General features: G+C 44.6%; 1 protein-coding gene across 1 annotated transcript in view; it reads left to right on the plus strand.

Annotated features, from left to right (window-relative positions):
- Window positions 1–530: 530 nt before the first annotated feature.
- BRF1 (BRF1 general transcription factor IIIB subunit) overlaps window positions 531–22,864 on the plus strand; it is a 200,804-nt gene continuing 178,470 nt past the window's right edge. The window contains exons 1-2 of the mRNA XM_081192565.1: window positions 531–796; window positions 11,231–11,308. Coding sequence (XP_081048691.1) covers window positions 601–796; window positions 11,231–11,308 — 274 coding nt within the window. The 5' untranslated portion in view covers window positions 531–600. The remainder of the gene's footprint in view (window positions 797–11,230; window positions 11,309–22,864) is intronic.

Raw genomic sequence — 22,864 nt, forward strand, 5'->3', positions numbered from 1 at the left:
CCATACCGAGTCCCTCCAGAAAACGACAAGCCACCAGCTAGACCTGCTTAGCTAGAACCCAAAATCCAAGCGGCAAACAAACCCTCCCTTCGGCATCCCGGCCCTTACCCCGGGGAAGCGAACCAGCGGCCCTCAGACAGCTCCTGGACTCCATCTCCCATCAGCCCCTGCTACCAGGTCGCGCTGGCGAGGGCTGACGGGAGTTGTAGTCCACGAGCAGCCTGAGGGGCCCACAGGCTTCCCGCTGCCCTGCCTGAGGCGAGAGGGCCCGCGAAGCCCCGCGGGAGCGCCTAGGCCGCGGGGCGTCGGGCGGGCTGGAGCCGAACGCGCCCCCTCGGCCCGCCAGCGCTCGGCTCGCCCGTTCCCGGCGAGGGGAGGCGACTAGGCCTCGCCGGCCTCGCGAGAAGGGGCGGCGTTTGCGGGCCGAGGTGGAGCCGGCGAGGGGAGCCGGCCGAGGCCCGTGAAGGGAGAGCGCGCGTGTGGCGGCGAGAGAGAGCAGGCGGGCGGGCGGAGGGGGTGGCCGGCCCGGCCCGCGAGGCGGCGGCGTTTTTCCTTGGGCCTGAGGGGAGCCTGCCTCCCTGCTGCCTCTCGCGCCCGAAGATGCCGGGCGGCGGCGGCGGGCGGGTGTGCGCCGCGTGCGGCAGCTCGGAGATCGAGGTGGACTCGGCCCGCGGAGACGCGGTTTGCACGGGCTGCGGCTCCGTCCTCGAGGACAACATCATCGTCTCCGAGGTGCAGTTCGTGGAGAACAGCGGAGGAGGGTCGTCGGCCGTCGGGCAGTTCGTCTCCCTCGACGGTGGGTGACGGGGGAATAAAAGGAAGGGATGCAGAAGGGGAAGCCGGCAGGGGGCAAGGAGGGCTGGCAGGGCATGTGGGGCAGGGGTATGTGAGAGCTGGGCTGGGGCATACCCTTCTGTGAAAATACGGACGGACGTCCTCTTCTATATGAAGAAATCATTATTATTAATATTATCATTATCACCACCACCATCATTACTATTCCATATGAAGAATAATTGTTGCTATTTCAGGATTTATACCCCACACCTCTGACCCTGTTGCCCCAGCCACTCTGGGCAGCTTAGAACATACATAAAAATGGAAGAAAACTTTAAAAAAACTTCCCTATACAGGGCTGCCTTTAGATTGCTCTAGGGTCTCATAACGCCATACCCTCCAACATTTATCCAATGAAAATAGGGATGTCCTATTAAATTATTATTATTATTGTATTTTATTTTACACACACCCTGTCCATCTGACTGGGTTGCTCCAGCCACTATGGGCAACTTTCGACATATATAAAAACATAACAAAACATTGTTCCACCAGGCCTTTTGTTAGGGCGCAGCCTGACCCCCTCCTCTGGCAATCTGCACAAAATTTTGCTTGATGGTTGCCATTAATTTGATTTTAATTTGATCTAATTAATTTTATAATGAATGTTTTAGAATGTTGGACTATTTTGATTGTTGTTAGCCGCCCTGAGCCCAGCTTCGGCTGGGGAGGGCGGGATATAAATAAAAGTTGTTGTTATTATTATTATTATTATTATTGAACTTCCCTATGCAGGTCTGCCTTCAGATGTCTTCTAAAGGTTGAATATTCGCTTATCCCCTTGGTTCAGGGGTTACAGAACTCCGTACCCGCCAACATTTCTCCAGTGAAAATAGGGATGTCCTATTAAATAATAATACTAGTAATAATAATAATAATAATATTTATACAGTCATACCTTGGGTTGAAGTAGCTTTGGGATAAGTATTTTCGGGTTGCGTGCTGCGGTGATGTCACGTGCATGCATGGAAGCTGCGAATCGCGACCTGTGCAGACGTGGATTGCGTTCGCTTCTGGATGCGAACAGGGCTCTGGAACGGATCCCGTTCGCATCCAGAGGTACCACTGTATACCCTGTCCATCTGACTGGGTTGCTCCAGCCACTCTGGGTGGCTTCCAATATATCAAAACATTGAACACTAAAGAGCTTCCCTATGCAAGGCTTCCTTAAGATGTCTTCTATAGGTTGTATAGTTACTTATCCCCTTGGCTTGGGGCAGGGTTTGCATAACTCCATACCCTCCAACATTTCTCCGATGTAAATATGGACGTCCTAAGGAAAAGCAGGACATTCCGGGATCCCATCAGAAACCGGGGTGGCTTCTGTAAATCTGGGACTGTCCCTGGAAAATAAAGACACTTGGAGGGTCTGCTGGGGTTTAGTGTCCAAGGTGTGTGTGAGAGAGAAATGGGTGGTATTATTTATTATTTTTGTTTATTATTTATTAAATTTGCATACCACCCTACATTCGAAGATCACAGGGCTGTTTACAACATAGAAATGCAAAATGAGAACACAGAAGATTTATTTATTTATTTAACTTTACGTATTTGCTGGATTTGTTACCACCATTTATCCGTAGATCTTAGAGCACTTAACACAGGGGTAGGCAACCTAAGGCCCGGGGGCCGGATGCGGCCCAATCGCCTTCTCAATCCGGCATGCGGGTGGTCCGGGAATCAGCATGTTTTTACATGAGTAGAATGTGTCCTTTTATTTAAAATGCACCTCTGGGTTATTTGTGGGGCGTAGGAATTTGTTCATTCTCCCCCCCCCCAAAAAAAAATATAGTCCGGACCACCACATGGTCTGAGGGACGGTGGACCGGCCCATGGCTGAAAAAGGTTGCTGACCCCTGAATTAACAACATAAAAACACTAAATACATGATAAAAACAAGAACATCAGAGCGGTGTTCAAAATTAACCAGGTGCTAGGTGCATTTTGCACCTGGCTTTCGACCACTTGCGATCAAGTGAAAATGCCTGGATGCCAGAGTGCCGTCTCACATTTCCAGCGCCTGGGGAATCATTGGATCTGAACTGTTTTCACACACTAATACTCCATCCTGTAGAATTCTATCAGTTATATTTTATCTGCACAACCATAAAGAATTTGTGGAACCAAAATGCTTTTTATGTGTAGCCTGAACAGGAGCACTCACCATTAAGAAAAAGAGGTCAGAATAGGCCAATATATTTGGACTGTCCCTGGATCAAGTGACTTCTCTTCTTTAAGTTCTCAGATATTTTAAACTAGCTCAAGGTTGTCATCTGAACTAGCCAGATGTTTAACTGAGAATCAATCGTAGTCAGTTCATCATTTGAAAAATAAGACATTCTGTTTTGGTGACTCTAACCTTGGTTTAAGGAACCATTTGGTGCTTACCTTAAATACCTGAGTTTCTAACACTGCATCAGAGGTTTTTCAGATTTGTGTAAACGTAGGACTCCGCCTTCAGGCCACTGGCTCATCCATCCCAGTATTGTTAACACTGGCTGGCAGCATCTCTCCTGGATTTTAGACAGGGGTGTCTACCAGCTCTACCTGGAGATGCCACTGCGGATTCTGCCTGTGCCCTCCTCAAAGTAATAAAGAGATGCATGCATTATTTCTTGGATGTGACAGGAATTTGGTAAAATGTGGGATGCTTTTAATGGCATACAAAAGAGGCTAAATGTCAGTTGTTGCCAGATTCTTTGGAAGCATACCAGTCGTTCACACAGCTGATCACAGGTCATTTATTACTATTTAATTTATACACTGCTTTTTTATGCAGTTCTTTGTGTGGGGGGCAGTTAAAGCAGGATTTTTTTTTGGGGGGGGTACTCTTTGAAAACAAGTTTTATATGACTGGGCGAAACTTCATTAAAAACCTCCAACACATTTTGCTGTTATACCCTAAGGCTGCATGTGTGTGATTATGTTTCCTCATTCTTGCAAGACAGTCCTGCGAGGTAGGCTAGGAGGCTGAGAGGGCATTACAGGGTCACTATTACCTGTTAAGAGTTATGGCCATGTAGGGATTTGAACCTGTCTCCCTGGATGTTAGTTTGCCCGTTAACCACCAGGGCATGCTTGTTTGCAAATAAAGGATTCTCTTTGAATCACTTCTTTCCTAAATGCTCCCCCTGGCCTAAAAAAGTATTTTTAAATGTTTATATTGTGTGTGTGTGTGTGTGTGTGAGAGAGAGAGAGAGAGAGAGAGAATATCCCATTAACAGCACAGCAGTGGTTTGTGAAATCTCATTTACCTTTTGTCCCTCTGTAAAGGTAAAGATAAAGGGACCCCTGACCATTAGGTCCAGTCGTGGCTGACTCTGGGGGTGCGGCGCCCCTCTCTCCTTTATTGGCCGAGGGAGCCGGCGTACAGCTTCCAGGTCATGTGGCCAGCATGACTAAGCCGCTTCTGGCAAACCAGAGCAGCACACAGAAACGCCGTTTACCTTCCTGCTGGAGCGGTACCTATTTATCTACTTGCACTTTGACGTGCTTTCAAACTGCTAGGTTGGCAGGAGCAGGGACCAAGCAACAGGAGCTCACCCCGTCGTGGGGATTCGAACCGCCAACCTTCTGATCAGCAAGTCCTAGGCTCTGTGGTTTAACCCACAGCGCCACCCATGTCCTTCTGTACCCTTCCTTAAAAACCAGACGCACAGTGATGGGTTAAAGTTATGACTTCAAGGCAATTCAGGCAGATATGTTCCTTTTAAACCACACCTTTAACAATTGATGGGGTTTTAGAGTGGGTGGGACGTTTTACTGTCTTTCCTCCCCAAATGTTTATATTTTTTTAAAATTGTTTTTGACGTCACTTTTCATTGCCGTGGCAAAAAAAAAGACTAATAAATCTGATTAATACTAATACTAATAATGAGAAGGATTGGAAGCTTAATATGCAAAGTTCCAGAAAAGGGCAACCAAAATGATCAAGGGCATGGAGCGAACTCCCCTTTAACATGCAGGGTCTGGGACTTTTTAGCTTAGCCTTAGAGAAGGCGAGTAGCAGGTGACATGATGATTTTTATAGAATTATGTGTGGTATGGAGAAAGCAGTTAGAAGAAAGTTATTTCTCCTTTTCTTATAACATTAGAAGTCATGGACATCCAATGAAGCTGATTTTGGAAGATTCAGGACAGATACAGTGGTGCCCCGCAAGACGAATGCCTCGCAAGACGGAAAACCCGCTAGACGAAAGGGTTTTCCATTTTTGAGCTGCTTCGCAAGACGATTTTCCCTATGGGCTTGCTTTGCAAGACAAAAACGTCTTGCGAGTGTTCCGATTGTTTTCGCTTTCCCCCCCTTTTTCTAAGCCGCTAATAGCCTTTTAGCCGCTAATCCGCTAAGCCTTTAATAGCCGCTAAGCCTTTAATAGCCGCTAAACCGCTAATAGCGCTAATCCGCTAAGCCGCTAATAGGGTTGCTTCGCAAGACGAAAAAACCTCTAGACGAAGAGACTCGCGGAACGGATTATTTTCGTTTGAATGAGCTGAGGCTGGCAGGGAAGGGCCGTAGCTCAGAGGTAGCACATGTTCTGTGCATGCAGGAGGTCTCAGGTTCATTTCCCAGCATTTGCTGGCAGGGTGGGGAATAGGAAATTGTTGTCTGAAATCCTGTGAGTTGCTGCCAGTCAGTGTTGACAATAATGGCTAGATGAACTTGCGGTCTCCCTTAGTATAAGGTAAAGGTAAAGGGACCCCTGACCATCAGGTCCAGTCATGGCTGACTCTGGGGTTGCGGCGCTCATCTCACTTTATTGGCCGAGGGAGCCGGCGTACAGCTTCCGGGTCATGTGGCCAGGATGACTAAGCCGCTTCTGGCGAAGCAGAGCAGTGCACGGAAACGCCGTTTACCTTCCCGCCAGAGCGATACCTATTTATCTACTTGCACTGGTGTGCTTTTGAACTGCTAGGTTGGCAGGAGCAGGGACCGAGCAACGGGTTTTCACCCCGTCGCGGGGATTCAAACTGCCAACCTTCTGATCGGCAAGTGCTAGGCTTTGGGGGGCAGGTACTTTTGAGGACATAAAAGACTTAGTTTTAAGAGGTCTGGGTGACTTTTGTGGGGGCTACCTCATAGTTTCTGAATTGCCCTGGATTTGCGTATCATTTTGAGGTGATAGAGATCAAGAGAGGGGACCTTCAGTGAATAGTGTGTGCACAGAGGAAGTGAAAAGGTGTAACCAATGATGGCTTAGATATGACTGAGTTGGGGAATGGCAGGAATAGGAGTGGATGTGATTTTTGGTGGGCTGAAGGCTGGGAAGTTGTGAGATCAGATTGAGTAGAATTTGGGGGGAAATTCTGGTAAAGGTAGATACCCCCCCAAAAAACCTATACATATCCATCCATATAGTTCTTACAGTTCAATTCACTACATTTACTTACCTGACTTTCTTTCCTGCTATGTCTTCAATGCTCAAATCTGTTAGGTTTTTCTATCTATTTGGTCATGTTTTGTATTCAGAAGTACAGTGGTACCTCGGGTTACATACGCTTCAAGTTACATACGCTTCAGGTTACATACGCTTCAGGTTACAGACTCCGCTAACCCAGAAATAGTGCTTCAGGTTAAGAACTTTGCTTCAGGATGAGAACAGAAATCGTACTCCAGCAGCGTGGCAGCAGCCGGAGGCCCCATTAGCTAAAGTGGTGCTTCAGGTTAAGAACAGTTTCAGGTTAAGTACGGGTCTCCGGAACGAATTAAGTACTTAACCTGAGGTACCACTGTATTTGTTTCTTCCTGTTCTTTCTTCATCAACCTCTCTTATTACAGAATCTGTTTTACCACTGAGTTTGGCAAGTGTCTAGAAAGGATGGTGAAAGCTGCAGAGGGAGGAAATTTAAGCATGTATGTGTACCTAACCTACTATGGCATCTGAAAATCAAGAAATGTGCAGTAAGAAGTTGGTGTGACACCCACTTCTGCCCAGAAATTGAAGAAAATTTTGAAAGTCAGTGGGCAGTTTTAGCTGTAATAATCATCACAGGCTTATATTTATGCCAGGAACTTTAACAAATTTCACCTTTTTTTCCATTCCCGATGAGTTGAGCAGGAAACAGGTCACTTTCTATTCACAAGATGGGATTAACAAGTGGGCACATTAAGAGTGGTGTCTTGGTTCTCAAACTTAATCCATTCCGGGAGTCCGTTCGACTTCTGAAAACCTTTGAAAACCAAGGCGTGGCTTCTTATTGGCTGCAGGAGCTTCCTGCACTCAATCGGAAGCTGCGTTGGATGTTCCGCTTCCGAAAAACGTTCACAAACCGGAACATTTACTTCTGGGTTTGCAGCATTTGGGAGCCGATTTGTTCGGGAGCCAAGCAGTTCAAATACCAAGGTACCACTGTATAAAATATTACACTCCATAGCCCCTGAAACTTTCACTGTACTATCATCTTTTAGACACTGTCCAATGCCCATTTTGTAGCCCACCTACAAAACCCCAAGTTTGGCCTATTGATAAATTGAAGTTAGGCAACTTAAAACAAGCACGTACCCCCAAGCACTGATAACTTTTATTTCTTAACAGTGGTGCCAAAACTACTCAAGATGTTAGCACTCTTCTACCATCTGTTTCAGTAATATTTTACAGAACTTGAAAGAGACATTGCCATGTTTAGACGCCAGAAGCATCCTTCCATAAATTATGATGCTGTTTGTTTTCAGTGGGAGATAGAATGCAGAATTTACTTTATACGTTGGTTGTCAATGTGGCCATTCCACCGGCTCATTAGGTAACCTTATAAAAGAGCTGGGACCTGAAATTGTTTGTTTTTCTCCTCTCTTCTCTTGCCAATCCTTTTGTAGCGGTCTTGGATTGATAATGGCTTATACAAATTATAAACTGCCTTGAGTGGTTTGGCAGAAAAGTGGTATACAAATGCAATAAGTGAAATAAATAGAATCGTATTACCCCACGCCCCTAGCCACTCTCCATATCTCTCTGCAAACTTCCACACATCTTTTCAGATGAGTGTATTTCTTAAATAAACAGAATAGCCCCAGCCTTCTGTTGAGTGGCTAATTCTCTGATAAAGGGTTTCAAGTGTCAGATAAGCTTGACTGATGGTGGTTGTTGTTTCTGCTATCCTAAAGCCCATTCATACTGAATTCAAATGCAGAGTTTACTGCAGACATTGTTTCTCTGAGGTTCCTTATAGATTGCCTTCCGAAAGGAAGGCAGGAGGGATGGTCATGCAGAAGACGCCCTCATTTGTGGGTTATTTTAGTAGAGTAGGACTTGTACACAGACTGCCAGAAGGCAGGAGGGATGGTCATGCAGAAGACGCCCTCATTTGTGGGTTACAGTGGTGCCTCGCAAGACGACATTAATTCGTTCCGCTAGTTTTTTCGTCTAGCGAATTTTTCGTCTTGCGAAGCACGGTGTCGGAAAAGTTTTGGAAAAGCTTCAAAAATCACCAAAAACCTCAAAAAAGGCTACCACACCGCGTTCTATGAGTTGCTCCTCGAAGTCAAGTCGCAACTGTATTAATGGTGTTAAGAAAAAGGAAACAAACTTGCAAAAAACGCAAGACGTTTACGTCTTGCGAAGCAAGCCCATAGGGAAATTCGTCTTGCGAAGCAGCTCAAAAACCGCAAAACCCTTTCGTCTAGCGAGTTTTTCGTCTTGCGAGGCATTCGTCTTGCGGGGCACCACTGTATTTTAGTAGAGTAGGACTTGTACACAGACTGCCACTGTTTATGCTTACACATCTTGCCATTAGAGCAGGGGCAGGGAACTTGTGGCACCTCCAGAAAGTGCTGGCCTGCAGCTTCCATCTTCTTGGCTGTTCTGGCTGGGGTTGATGGAAGTTGGAGTCCAAGAACTTATGGAAGGCACTCTGGTTCCCCACAGTTGAATTAGAAAAATAGCAGCTTTCCAAACTACAGGTGGTCTTAGGACAGGAAGATTTTAATTAGCATGGGCGCATTTCCTGCCTATAGACCTATTATAAACTTTATCTTTCTTTATTAATTGTTACCTGCCTGTCGTCATATTATAGACTTTCTTGAGCGCTTCAGGAGTCATGTGGACAAAACGGATTGTTGGAATCATGTAGGAAAGATGCCACCCCTTATCATGGAAACAGATAACTGTTGCAGGGAAGCTGCACAGCATATGAGTGACTTTCTCATTGCATCTTTCATGGCTTCCTCCAGGTGTCAGTCTTGTATCATGCATCAGGGCTAAATCTCTTTCTGGCACCCTCTTCCTGTATATGCTGCTTTCATGACAGCAACAAAGGCTTGCTTGAGATGCTGCAGAGGATAGTTTGGCAGTTATGAAAATGCTGAATTGTGCACTTTGTGACTGCATTGATTTCCCCCCTTGCTTTTTATAGAGCTGTATTTCATCCAGAGAAGAACCTCAGAATCTGACTCCCACTGGGGTGATACCTGGGAACAGAAGAGGGGTGGGGGAGATGTGGAGAGAATGGGCTTGACAGAACTTGTCTCTGCTGGAGAGTGTTCAGATCTGTTTACTTTCCTGTAAAATTGCTTGACAGCTGAATGGTAGAAGCTGAGAGTAGCCATCTTTTAGCAGTAGCTTTTGACTGAAAACCTCAGACTGAAAAAATTAAGAATCTTTGCCTTTGTTGCTATCAATTGCAGATACTATGGAACTGAAGCATCTAGCTTTTGTATCTTAAGTCTCCCAGTGTAGCCAATGTAATCCATGGTTATCTCACAGTTGGTTTGACACTTTCTGCATAAGTGGCAGGCTGCATTATAAGTGTGTAAAGTACCAGATAGTACGGGTTTCCTTCTTTGTTTTAGTATGTGCCATTTTTCTCTTTATAAGAGTGCAGTGGTGAAAATATTACTTAAACCCCCACACATTCTCTTACGGTAGAAAAATTAATATTCCTACCATAATTACTTCCACATCATCAGCTTCCTTGGCTCAATAGTTCTGATAAATAAACCACTTTTTAGCACAAATTGTTCTGTTGTCAACTGGGAGAAGTCTGAAACTTAGCATGCAAATGATTTCCAAAGAAATATGCTGAAAGAGGTCTGGATTGACCCCTTTCATAAATGGCATAGAAACCCGAAATGTGTTTTTCATTTTAATTTTTTCCTTCTGACTGGACACATCACCATGGAATGGGTTCTGATGGCTCCTGGAATAATTTATTTGTTAGAAAAAAACTTTCAGTCTTGCACCCATGCTCTTTTAGTCTTGCACATCATGCAGTGTCATAGCTGGGCCACTACTCTGAGCTGGGGGAAGGCACCTGTATCTCAAGTGGCAGCAGTGGATCCAGGAGAGCCCTCAGACTTTGAATGTGCTTCTTCAGAGGGCGTGTGACCCTGTCTAAAGCAGACTGCACACAACACAGCTGAACAGAAGGACCGCTCACTAACAGCAACTCAGTCTTTGTCTGGATGAAGTTTCAGTGCATTAGCTCTCATCCAGTCCATTATTGCAACCAGGCATTGATTCAGCACATCCACTGCCTCACCTGCAGAAGATAAAAAGGAGAAATAGAGCTGTATATTGCCAGTATACTGATAATAGCGTACTCCAAAGCTCTGTATGAATCCCATTCAGTAGTTTGTTAAACAGCACGGGGACAGAACTGAGGTATCATATTCTGGCTTGTTCTTAAGTTGGTAATCATAGTTTGAAGGTAACAGGGAACATGTTCTTAGAGGCTTCCTGATGTGTTTGCTTGCTACCTTTTGGAAGTTTGCTAAACCCCAAAGTACTACAGTAGTTAACATGCAGCCTGACTTTGAAAACCCAATAAGAATCTTTGGAAATGTTTGCATGTACCCCCACACTGTTTTTCTCCCTACATAAAAAGGTAAGGTGTCGTCACACTCTGCAGCTTGCATGGCTGCCAATAGGTAGCTATGCCAGATGCAGCATGAGGAATAGCTGGCTGGCCCATGTAAGCTGTTTAACAGAGGGTGAGTAGCCCCTTCACCGTTATTTAGCAAACTGCAGTGTGAAGTTCCTCTTCCTCCCTTTCAAACGGTTATGGGGTGAGAGAGGAGGGGCTTGGGGTGAGGTATGGGGGAAGGTGTAAAGAGAGTCTGGTTGGTCAGCTGTGTGGTAAGGGCAGAGAGATGGGTGGATGGAGTGGGTGAGCAGAGCAAGCAGCGATGGCAGCCCCTAGTAATATATATTGCACAACCTTTGCTCTGAGAGCCTGTTGCACTCTGTGATAGAAGCAGATGAAACTGCAGAAAGGAGAGCTCTTGAGTTCCCTTATGAGTGTTCTTGGATCCTTAATCAGCATAAGAGGAGCCTCTGTGTCTAGGACCACTGAAGTTTGTTAGATGAAACACTTACTAAAAGGGAGCCATCACAAGATTTATTGTAATACCTCCATTAATCTGTAGTATTTGACAAGTTTTTTTCTTTTTTGTTCCTTGCAGCGGCAGGAAAAACACAAACAGTTGGAGGATTTCACGTCAACTTGGGAAAGGAATCGCGGGCGCAGACTCTCCAAAATGGTAACTTGTTATAACTTATTTAAAAACTAAAACTAAGGGGAAGGCTGCTCTGCTAAATAGTTCTATCCTAAAACTATCATGGGTTTGTCAGCTACTGATTGTGGGTGGCGTTTCAGAAAGGAGCAGCCATTTTTGATGGACAACTATTCTAACACCTTCTTGTGTGATGTGTTCTGTTGGAAGAGGGGGTTTACGTCAGGAAAATGGCACAAGTCTGACTGATTGGATGGTGGCACTTCAGCCAAGCCTTCTTGTACCCATTTTTTCCAGGGCAGTCTCTGAGCCCCACAGGTTTTCTAGCACTCAGTAACCTTGCAATAGAGGGAGCTTGTTTCCCAGGGCATTGTCTGAGAGCACATGATGCAGTTACTTTCCTGATGCCAAATGGGTGTGGATCTGTTCAGTTTCTGGATGGGAGACCACTTGGGAAACTTGTGTATTCTGCCTTGAGTGCTTTAATGGAAGAAAGGCAGGATATAAATAAATATAAATCAATCAATCAATCAATCAATCAATCATTAGTGTGTAAAAGGTTGTTTTCAAGTTCAGGCTCCACAATATCTTTGTACTGAAATCTGGCAGATTCGTAATCCCCCATTCCCATTATTTATGATGATTCCAGACTCAAAATGGAATAGATGTATGCATTTCCTTACAATCTGTTCTGCACTCGCCTCCCGCAAAAGACAAACTATGTGCTTTGGGAAACAACACCTCCTGCCCAAACAATCTTTAACACTGTTGTGAAATAAAATTACGAAAAGGGTGGGTCTAATGTAGGAACGTTACTCAGGCTAAGTAAGCCTTGGTTTGATCAACGCTCTTCGATAGAAGAAAGGCAGGACATATATTTAATAATAAATAAACCCTGGCTATTTCAACCCAACAAATGCTACTTATGTGCAACATCTGTTTATGGAGGCAGGCTTGTGCATTAGTGCCAAGAGCCAGATTAGACTCAGGGCCAGATTCAGACTTGGAGGGAGTGCTCTCCTGTTCAGTCCCTTTGCGTTGGAGAAGCTGGAGCTTGGACTGCAGGAACTAAAAGTTACTGCTCTGTTGACAAAGCAGGGGCAGAAAGCCAACCTCCCATATTTACATCAGATGTAGCTTTCATACTGTACACCGATCACATGGGCTGCTCTCTCTCTCTGTGCACATACTGCTTGGTATACCATGCCCATTGTGATGCATACTTTATTTTTAAAATCCTATAGTGCAATTACTGTATATTTTAAAGCAAATTTTATAGCATAAAATATATACTACGTTTAAAATCACAATGGGCTGTTCTTCTCATTTCCTCTGTATTTTGAGCTTTCTTTAGGCAGTTTGACACTGCCGTTATTTTCAACGTCATACCCTTAATCGCTTGTAGACTAATCTTGGGTGTTGTCTGTTTTCTAATGTAAGAATTGGCTGATTTTTTTCTCATGAGTTCTTGCCAGCATGTCCTGTAAGGGTGCATGTAAACTGATTTTTCTCCCCAAAAGTTTAGTTTCATACAGTTCTGGTAGTTTCAGTAAGTCCCTTAAAATTGATAATTAACCATGCTGAGCAATGGTCACCACAACTAGCCCAAAGATGTTCATGCATGTATTTTTTAAATGCCTCCAAATAAAATATTAGCTGTGTTGTTTAGGGCTGATGGGAGTTGTAGTCCAGAAAATCTGAAGGGCACTGGGTTGGCAAACACTTTCCTAGAGAGCCCCCTTGCTGCTGATTCCACGGCCAGATAATTTAAACCAGTGGCAGGGAATTTGTGGTTTTCCAGATGTTGTTGGACTACCATTTCCAAAATCCCTGAGCATTCACCATTCACTAGGGACTGATGGGAGTTGGAGTGCAACAGCATCTGGTGGGCCACAGGGTCGCCATCGCTGATCTAAAAATTACTCCAGCCATGTTGCAGCGGCTCACAGAGAAGCAGCTTTTACTTAGCTAGGATTAGCATTTAAACAATTTCTTTGTTTTAAGAGTGTCTCTCATATCCCCAGCAATGACTCCTAGAAGGAGTCCTTGAACGATGTATTCCACTTCTCTCCCTATCTCTCCATTCTGTCTTCTTTTGGTGACAGGGGCTGTCTACTCCATGGCACTATTAAACTGGAGTGCTTGGATTTAAGCTGGTTGAGTCCCACCAAAGTAAAACGGACACATGTCCCAGATACAGTGCTTGAAAGTAAAATGCTTTGCTAAACGGTTGTATAAAGAAGCAGACTGCTTGCAGAATTGTCTTCTTTTGTGGCTTAATCTGGGGCTGCCTTACTGACAGTGCATGGTGGGTATTCTCTTTCACTCGGTAGAAAGGAATGCAGACTTTAATCTGTGTAACAAGCCCTCCTCTGGCTTGCTGCCACTCTGTCTCTGAGAAACTCCTTTCCAGCGTGTGCAGCACTGTGCTGGCAGATTCCCCAGGTGCTGAAAGAACAGTCTGTATTAATGTACACAGCACCGGGGTGGATGAGGACATTCTTCCGACTTCGATGTGAAAAGCAGTTGGCTGGCCATTGTGCATAATCCCACCCCCTTCCTTTTTGGGCCAGGAGCAAATGAAACTGTGGGAATGATGTTGTAATTTTTGTTTTCACTGGCATTTGTTGACAAGTGTTTTGTCAGTTTGAAGTTCATGGAGCTTTGCCTGTTGACTTGAATATGTGTGTGTGTGTGTGTGTGTGTGTGTGTGTGTGTATGTATGTATGTATGTATGCGTGTATATATGTGTGTGTGTGTGTGTATGTATATGTGTATGTATATATATATATATATATATATATGACCAAACTGCGGGAGGCAGTGGAAGACAGGAGTGCCTGCCGTGCTCTGGTCCATGGGGTCACGAAGAGTTGGACACGACTAAACGACTAAACAACAACAACATATATATATATAATATATATATATATATATATTTAAAGTAAAGCACTGCTGAAGAGTTGGTTCGAGAGGAAGTATGTCTGCCAGTGGAACCTGCTTTTTATTTTCAATCATTTGTCTTGTTAAATACAGTTTCCCTGGAAGGTTATGAGGAGTTATTCAGTCAGAAGATTAGTGATAGTGGACAGACCCTCTTGCAAGGAACTAACATTTGTGATATTCATCTGTAATTCCTAATAGCAGGCATTCTGGGGCACCCTCTCAGTTGACGGGGGGGGGCAGAAGTTATGGGCAATGGACCTGGTCAGTGCCCTCCATCAACTGAATATGCACCCCTGAGGGGGAGCGGGAACCACACAAGTGTGCAAGCAGCAACCTTAAGAGTTGTTAATGGGCTGCTTGAGACTTTTGGAATGGCTGCCTGAGAAAGGTGGTTAAGGTCAGAAAAGTGGCTGGGCATGAGAGTTGTGCCTCAGCATCCTTTGCGACATAAAAAAAAAATTACAGGTCATGCACTCCTTCCTTGGAACCCTTGGCTCCCCCCAGCAGCAAATACCGTATTTTTTGCTCTATAACACGCACCAGACCATAACACGCATGTAGGTTTTAGAGGAGGAAAACAAGAAAAAAAATATTCTAAACGAAATAGTGGATATATGATTTTTGTGGTTCATGCTGTGGCCACAGACATGTGATCTGACAGTGAGTTTGGAGTAGCCCAATGCAAAAATCCTGAGGATCCATGTGGATCCATGCTTTGTAACCACGGAGGAGGGAAGGAAGGGGAACCATGGATCCTCTGCTCACAACTGCAGCAGACCCCCCCCCCCGCCACCCGCAGGCATTCGCTCCATAACATGCACAGACATTTCCCCTTACTTTCTAGGAGGAAAAAAGTGAGTGTTATGGTGCAAAAAATACGGTATATAGTTTAATGGAGTGTTCATATGTAACTTATTCTGAACATATAAGGGTAAAAATAAGAAGTCAGTATAGGTGACTGTGACTAAGACTGATAACTGCTACGGTTGTGAACTGACAAGTATGGCATGACTGCCAGTTGGCTGAGGCATTCCAAATTTTGTCTGTTCACTTAAGACAGGTGTTGGGAAGCTTTGGTCTTCTAGAAGTTGCTGAACTACTGCTCACATCGTCTGTTGCCATTGGTCATGCTTGCTGGTACTGATAGAAGCTGTTGTTCAGCAACATCTGGAGGGCCATAGGTTCCCCAGCCCCGACTTAAGGAAAACCTGAGCGCCAAGTTGCAGTGCTGAAATTTAGACTAGGTCATTTGTCCTTCCCATACTGTTTATTGACTTTAAGTCTGCTAGCAATCACGTGCACACTTTCCTGGAAGTATGCTGAATAGAATTAGATTTGCTTCTGAATGCAGTGGGACTCGCTTCTTGAGTGCACATCTTTTGGATTGCTTCAGCCCCCATAATAAAATATTTCAGGGGGCTGAGCCCCCCCAAAATTGATGAGCACATTCCCATTCATATGGTGTGTGTGCACTGTGTCATGTGATCAGTTATGCAGGGCTGGGTTCACCTGGCCCCCCACAATATTTTATTCAAGTTGGCACCCCTGCTTTATGGGTATACTTAGAATTGTCACCTTAGAGAGGCAAGATGAAAATACTGATTTAGCAAACCTCTGTTGCGCCCTGGCAATTTGCCAATTACCTGGAACAGAGCTAGTTGAGAAATCGGGTACGTTAGTCTAGAGAGGGAAACGGCCAGAAACTTTCTTTGATGGTCATGAATTCGTGTTCATGGAAATGAATGTCAAGTTTCTGAATTGTAACTTGGGAAGGTAGTACGTTCTTACAATCTAGTATCCGTCAGGCGCTCCATCACAGGTCCACTCCTTTAGAGAGCTAGCCTCAAGGACAGGCATACAGACAGGCTTCGGATGGTGCAGATCAATGTAACTAGTTTTATTCAAAGGACTTCTTGGAAAATGTAGATGAGGCAAGTATTTTATTTCTTACAGACTTGAAAGTCCCGTGATACAGCAAAGTGACTGAAATCAGCCTGCAAATTGCATATTAAAATTCCACATCTCAGTTTGTAATTCCCACTATCTCGAATTCCGCCACCAGTATTTTCACAACCACCAAGAAAATAGTGTTTGTGAGAGCTACAAGATGACCTCTCTTAGCTAACTGTGTCTCCAGTTTAGAACAAAACTTTGACATGTTTGTGCTAGGGCAGGGGTCGGCAAGGTTTACCTCGCTTGGGCTGGTTCACTCCAGCGGAGACCCCTCCCTGGGCCGGATTGCATGAGCGTGTGAATGCGTGTGCCCATACTTTTCGGCATCTATTTCTGCGCAGATGCGATTTTCAGCACCGCGGAAGCGAGTCCCCGTGCCACGCTGGGCCGGTTTATCACAGTGCGCAGGGACTTACTGAGTGGGCGGCTCATGTGCCAGTTAGACGACCCCCGTGGGCTGCTTGTGGCCCATGGGCCTTAGGTTTCCTACCCCTGTGCTAGGGCCAAGGCTAGACTTGGGACAGACAAGTTGAAGAGGGTCATACAGGACTTTAATTTAAAATACAGTAGATTATAGGGAAAAGGGGTATATGGGATAGTTTCTCTGGAGAAGGGTAGTACCTCTGGTGAGGGATATATCGTGCTCCTTGTGCCCTGGGGTAGTCACTTCAGTGCTTCTAATACAGCGGTTTGGCTTTATCCTCAGAGGCGCACCCCATTGTCTCTTAAGACAGATAGATGCCGACTGCCAACAAATATGGAATAGGGATATTAATCCAGATCCACACCCCTATACTTTTTATATTCATTATATGTGATGGAATGACCTGTGGTTAACAGATGCTTACTTGCTTCATTTATTTGTTTAAGGACCTGGGTGTCCTGATAAGTAAGTATTGGAATAACTTAATTCAGTTAGGTACCTCTCCCCCCCAGCTGGCTTTAGTTCATCCTCACATTGTCATGTCATTCAAGGTGAAACAGATTTGGGGGAAAGGGAATTAAGATTTAATCCAAATCTCATATGTAGCGGTCAATAATTTACCACTTAATTTAGCAGTTAACCCACCGTAAATTCCATCCCTCCCTCTCTCTTCCACCCACTTCATGGTGCTGGAATATATCATCAAACTTCCCAGCTTGTTTCTCCCTTGGGAAATGCTAATGATTTTTACCCTGTTTTTATCTTCCAGCCAGGTTATATTTCCTGACTTGCTCTTCATCAGACACAAACATTGAAATTCTTTTATTCACATCCTTCATCCTGGAATTTCCTCCGCTTCATTTTGGGCAATCTTTGCCTCTTGATTTCAATCTTCTCAAATCAGATCAAAGAACAGGTCTGATGATTTATTGGATTTACATATGGCCTTCGTACCAACGCACCCAAGGGAAGTTTACAATTTAAAGACTAAAACAAATGCATTATATAAAACGAAGATTGACACAGTCCTCTCATTCCAACTGACTGGTAACCCAGTCAGATGAGCGTAATGATAATATCAATAACAATAATAATAAACATAATGATGATGATGACAATAATAATAATAATAATAATAATAATAATAATAATAATCTGATAATATGTTTGCTCCCTGGCCTGGGCTCCAGCCTACAAGCTTATTGCATGTTCCTGATCTCTTGACCACAGTTAGTATTCATGGAACATTACATTTGTACCAGGCCACTTAATGATGATACAGCAGAGAGAAATGAGTCATGTAACCAAAACAGTATGGAAAGTTTGTGCATACGAAGTGGAAAAAAAATATATTTTTCTTTTTCTTAATGCAAGTACTTTTTAAACGAATTGGCAGAAGCATTTTTACTACATTTCCCCCTGGAGTTGAATACTATGCAAAAATAAGAAAGCTATTCATTTGGTGAAATTGTTGTTTTGCTGCTGCTAATAGTTCTCTAATGGCATTTAGAACTTGGTAATTTATTTGCAGACCTGAGTTCATAATGCTTCAAAACCATTGAACTGGTATTTCTTGATTAAGAAATACATCAGGAAGGTTAGATTGCTTAAAGCAAAATTGGAGAATTGCAAAATTGAAGCTGCAGACCATTTTGTATTTTTAAGAGCAAGGAAGGTTGGGGGCAAGGTGTGGGGAGAGAGGTGGCATAACTATAGGTATGGATTTGGAATGACAGAATCAGACAGACAGAGGAAATGCATTCTTAGGGAGTCAGCAAAGTTGTCAAGAATATATGAACTGGTATTAATGGTATTAATCCATCTATCCTAATTTGTTGGAGGCAAAACATGGGCTGTGTAGTAATTTCTTGAGGATAACCTATTTCAGAAAACGGAAGAAGCAATGAGGAATATGACGGGTCTTGAATTGTTTCTGTCAAATACAGAAGGACTGGTGGGAAATGTGAAAGTTGCTGACATCTTGAGTGGCAGTAATCCTAAGCGAGGGAGAGATAGTAGCAAAGTTGACAGTGAGAATATTCGTGCAGAAAACGAGTTAAAAATATAAAAATACAGTTATTTAGATATGCATGCCCCATTGAAGCCGACGATTCTGAAATACGTTAGTGATCTCAGAACCATTCATTCACAGCTGTGTTTGGGAGCCCATGAAGAACTGACCTTCTTACCAGTAAAGCGATCCTTTTGGCTCTTCCCAATCTGATTTTTCACCATCCTGAATAATTTGCTGCTATCTGCAAACTTTGCCACCAGGACTGTAGTACCTCAAGGACTTCTTCTCCCCATATGAACCAACCAGAACCCTGCAATAATCATTTGAGGTCCTTTTTCACGTGCCTCCTTTATAAGATTTCTGGCGGCTGGCAACCCAAGAACGGGCCTTTTCTGCAGTGGGTTCCCTCTCCCTAGGGTGAATTGTCTGGTGCCTTCATTACATATCTTTATGTTTCTCTGTAACCGGGCCTTTGGCTGATTGAACGTTCTGTGGCCTTTTAAATGTGTTTGTGGGAGGAGGGGTTATTAGTTTGTTTTTGCTTTGTTATGTATTTTGTGTTCTTATTTTGTATTTTTATGTTGTAAACTGCCCTGTGATCTTTGGATGAAGGGCAGTATACAAACAAAACAAAAGCTTTAGAAGTAGGAGATATCCTGTGGACTTTTGTGGGTGGTACTGGGAGAACCTGTTAATAATTTTAATGCTTATTTTGATCTCATTTTGCAATATTTGCTTACTGTGGATCTAAAGGGTGGGGGTCTGTTGGCCAGAGTGAGGAACCCCATTGTCATGTCCCCACTTTTATTTGTTCTTCTATGAAAATCAAAGCGTGGCTGATGTTGGTGCCGTCATCAGTGCAGTCCCGGTGTTCCATTTCATATCCTACACACACAGTGATTATACACAGTGCTCTTTTCCTTGTATTATGCATGAAGTCAAAGCTAAGAGTCATAAAGCAATTTCTGTAAGCCCATTAAAGTGAGAGCTTTTTTCCCTGTAGAGAATTAGATGTGCAGCCTGTGTGTTGGCAAATTTAGTGGCAAATGGGGTTTGGTTGAAACTGTATTTAAAAACACAGTTAACAGCATTAAAACTCCTAGAGGGAGCTGTGTGTTGCACGTGACCATACATTTCCAGCATGAGTAAAACGTTAACTCCATGTGTGAATGCACACATGTCTGTGCCCATTGTTGGGAGCTTGTCAGCTGAGCTAACAAAATACCTTAAGCCAACTCAAATTTTCAAGAAATTATTGCCTTGTATGGCTTTTATGCTGAATAATACAGTGGCGATCTACATAAATAAATAGCTGGGGGACCCAGTATGTTTCAAGATGTATCTATATCTTTACTCTTCATCAGGGTAAAACGAAAGCAACGACACACAGTACATCAAGCTGATGTCCACTTAAAGAAATCTTAACTGATGAATTAGCCAAATTCCTCTGATTAATCAGTTAAGGGAATAATCCTATACACAAGAAGCTCTCATAAAGCAACCCAGTGTAGATTAAGCCAGCGTAAAGTACACCAGATCCAAGCTTGTTTCACAAGTGGCAGAGGGAAAACAAGCCTTTAAAATAGGGTTGGCGTTACACCAGTGTGTTTCCACAGCTAAAGTTACACCAGGTTGCCAGGCACATGACCAAGCCGAACAGGCTTGGGTTCCCACTGATGGGGAGTTTTGCCAGCATAGCCTGGCTGCATTAGAAACCTCCTGGCTCAGCCAGCGATCCACTAGATCAGTGGTTCCCAATTGGCTAATTACTGAGGACCCCCTATTTCTCAAAAGCCAAGCCACGAACCCCCTACTTTTGAAAAATTTGATAACTCTATGCACTAGCGTAGCTAGGGGCACCCCGGGCAGCACTTACATTGGGGACGGCACGCCGGGGCCCAAGGTGACGTGCTAGTCCAGGTGCCCCAGAGCTTGGCGTGCTGCTTCCAAAAGCAGTGCAGCCCAGGGCTGGGCTCTTAGCGCGCTGAGCTGCTGCATCCTCCCCTGGCCCCACGAGTGGTGCTGGCCCCATGAGTCCGCGTGCCACCTCGCCACAGGTACCCTCCAGCAGAAGGGCACCTGCGAGTTACTGCAAGTGCCTGCAGGATGCCAGAGCTGCCATACTGTGTCACTCACTCTAGCTGGAGGGTGCCCCGCAGGAATACGGCAGCTCTGGCCCCAGCCCTGTGCTGCTTTTGCAGGCTGCGCTAGGGCGGTGCATGAGCACTGTGTCCCACTCCATGGCCCTCCAGGTAGAGGGTGCTGGGAGGGACACAGTTCTGGCAGTGTGCCCTGCCTCAGCTTCCCCCACCCCCATAGGCGCCCCGCCCTATCCCAGGCGCCCCAGCGGCTTGCTGCGCTGCTGACTCTATGGTAGTTACTTCTGCAAAGCAATTTTTTGAACAAAATGTGGGGTAGCTCCTAATAAGCAAAGGTTTTTAGGTATACTAAAAAACAGACTAGGACTGGCTGAGCGATACCTCGTGATAGATCAGCAGCTAAACATCGTGATATTCCGATATATCACGATGTCTGAAATTTGAGATCAGGCATGGAGATGAGGGAAGGAGCAGCCTTGGAGATCTGGTGGGTGGGGGCAGGAGAGGAAGTGGAATCACCTCCATCGCATGGTTTGAGGGGATGGGGGTGCATCAAGCTGCCATCAGCGAGGCAGCCAGTGAAGATGCACACCCACTATGGCAGCTGCTACTTTCCTGCTGACTGAGAAAAGCTGCTGTGCCTCAGTGCCAGAGGAAGGTAGTGCCACAGTGCCTTGAATTGAGGGCAATCAGCTGCCCTGTTCTCCGTCTGTGTGAGGGCAAGGCAGTGCCTTACAATCGGCTACCCTGGTCTCCCTCTGTGTAAGGGAAGGCAGCTCAGATCAGCAGTGTTATTGGCTGAGATCATCTTGAGATATCAGCGGTGCCTTGAAATCGGCTGCCCTGCTCTCACATCCGTGAGGAGCAATATATTGTTGCATATTGCCAAGTCAAAATCATTATCGAGGTGTGATTTCAAAACTGATTTTGGCCAATGTATTGAAAAACCACACAGTGCTCAAATAGACCATAAAATTGCGATATTACCATGCAAAAATGACAAAAATTAGGGGGGGAGGCAAGGGATGGGGCCGTGGACCCCCTTGGTGCGTTCTGGACCCCGAATTGGAAACCTACACCGGATCCTAACCCTGCTGAACCTGGTGGGTCTTGTTATAGGATCACTCCTTTAATCAGCATAACTGCGAATATGAATAAAACAGTGTTTCTGAAGGCACTCTCTTTGATTTTAGGTAATGCACCCACCAGCATTTTCAGACAAGGGCTCTATGTCTTGGCTTTTGAAAAACAAGGGGCCCCGCAGTACTTAGTTAATTGGGGACCACTGCATTATTGGGGGATTATTGGATTGTCTTTGTTTTTATTATGTATTTTGTGTGTTTTTCTATTGTAATTTTATGTTTGAACCACCCTGAGATCTACGGGTATAGGGCGCTATACAGATCTAATAAGTACAGTGGTACCTTGGGTTACATACGCTTCAGGTTACAGACGCTTCAGGTTACAGACTCCACTAACCCAGAAACATTACCTTGGGTTAAGAACTTTGCTTCAGGGTGAGAACAGAAATCGTGCGGCGGCGGCGCAGCAACAGCGGGAGGCCCCATTGGCTAAAGTGGTGCTTCAGGTTAAGAACAGTTTCAGGTTAAGAACGGACCTCCGGAACAAATTAAGTACGTAACCAGAGGTACCACTGTAAATAGTAAACAGCCACAAGAGCTGCTATCTAAGAAGAGGCATTCCCTCTTGAGTCAGAGAGGAGGAATGTCTCCTCTAAGATGGTGTCTGCCACCTGCAGTTTTTTTTAATGGTTCCATGGACTTCTAATTGACCAAAAGGCATTTAAGCGGTGAATCAGCTGTACATTGTGGGCCTAATTATGTCTTGTGTTTTGTCTCTTGGTAGGATTCCTGATGTAGAGCACTGGTTTTCCAGCTATTAATTCAGTGTAATTTTGAAGCCTTTTTGCACATTGTTGCTATGTTTTATGCTTTATTTTGTGTGCAACCCTCTTGGTGGATTATATTCATATAAAAGCGGTGCCTCTTTACAAGTACTGTAAATTGATATTCCTTGAGTGAAGGACACTCATCTATTCAAGCTTAATTTGATTCCTTTAGATTTGTAAGATTATGGGTGGGTAGCAAATTCTCTCTCTTGCTCACATGCGCACCATACACAGTTCA

The sequence above is a fragment of the Podarcis bocagei genome (assembly GCF_964188305.1).
Source record: "Podarcis bocagei genome assembly, chromosome: 1".
Lineage (NCBI taxonomy): Eukaryota > Metazoa > Chordata > Lepidosauria > Squamata > Lacertidae > Podarcis > Podarcis bocagei.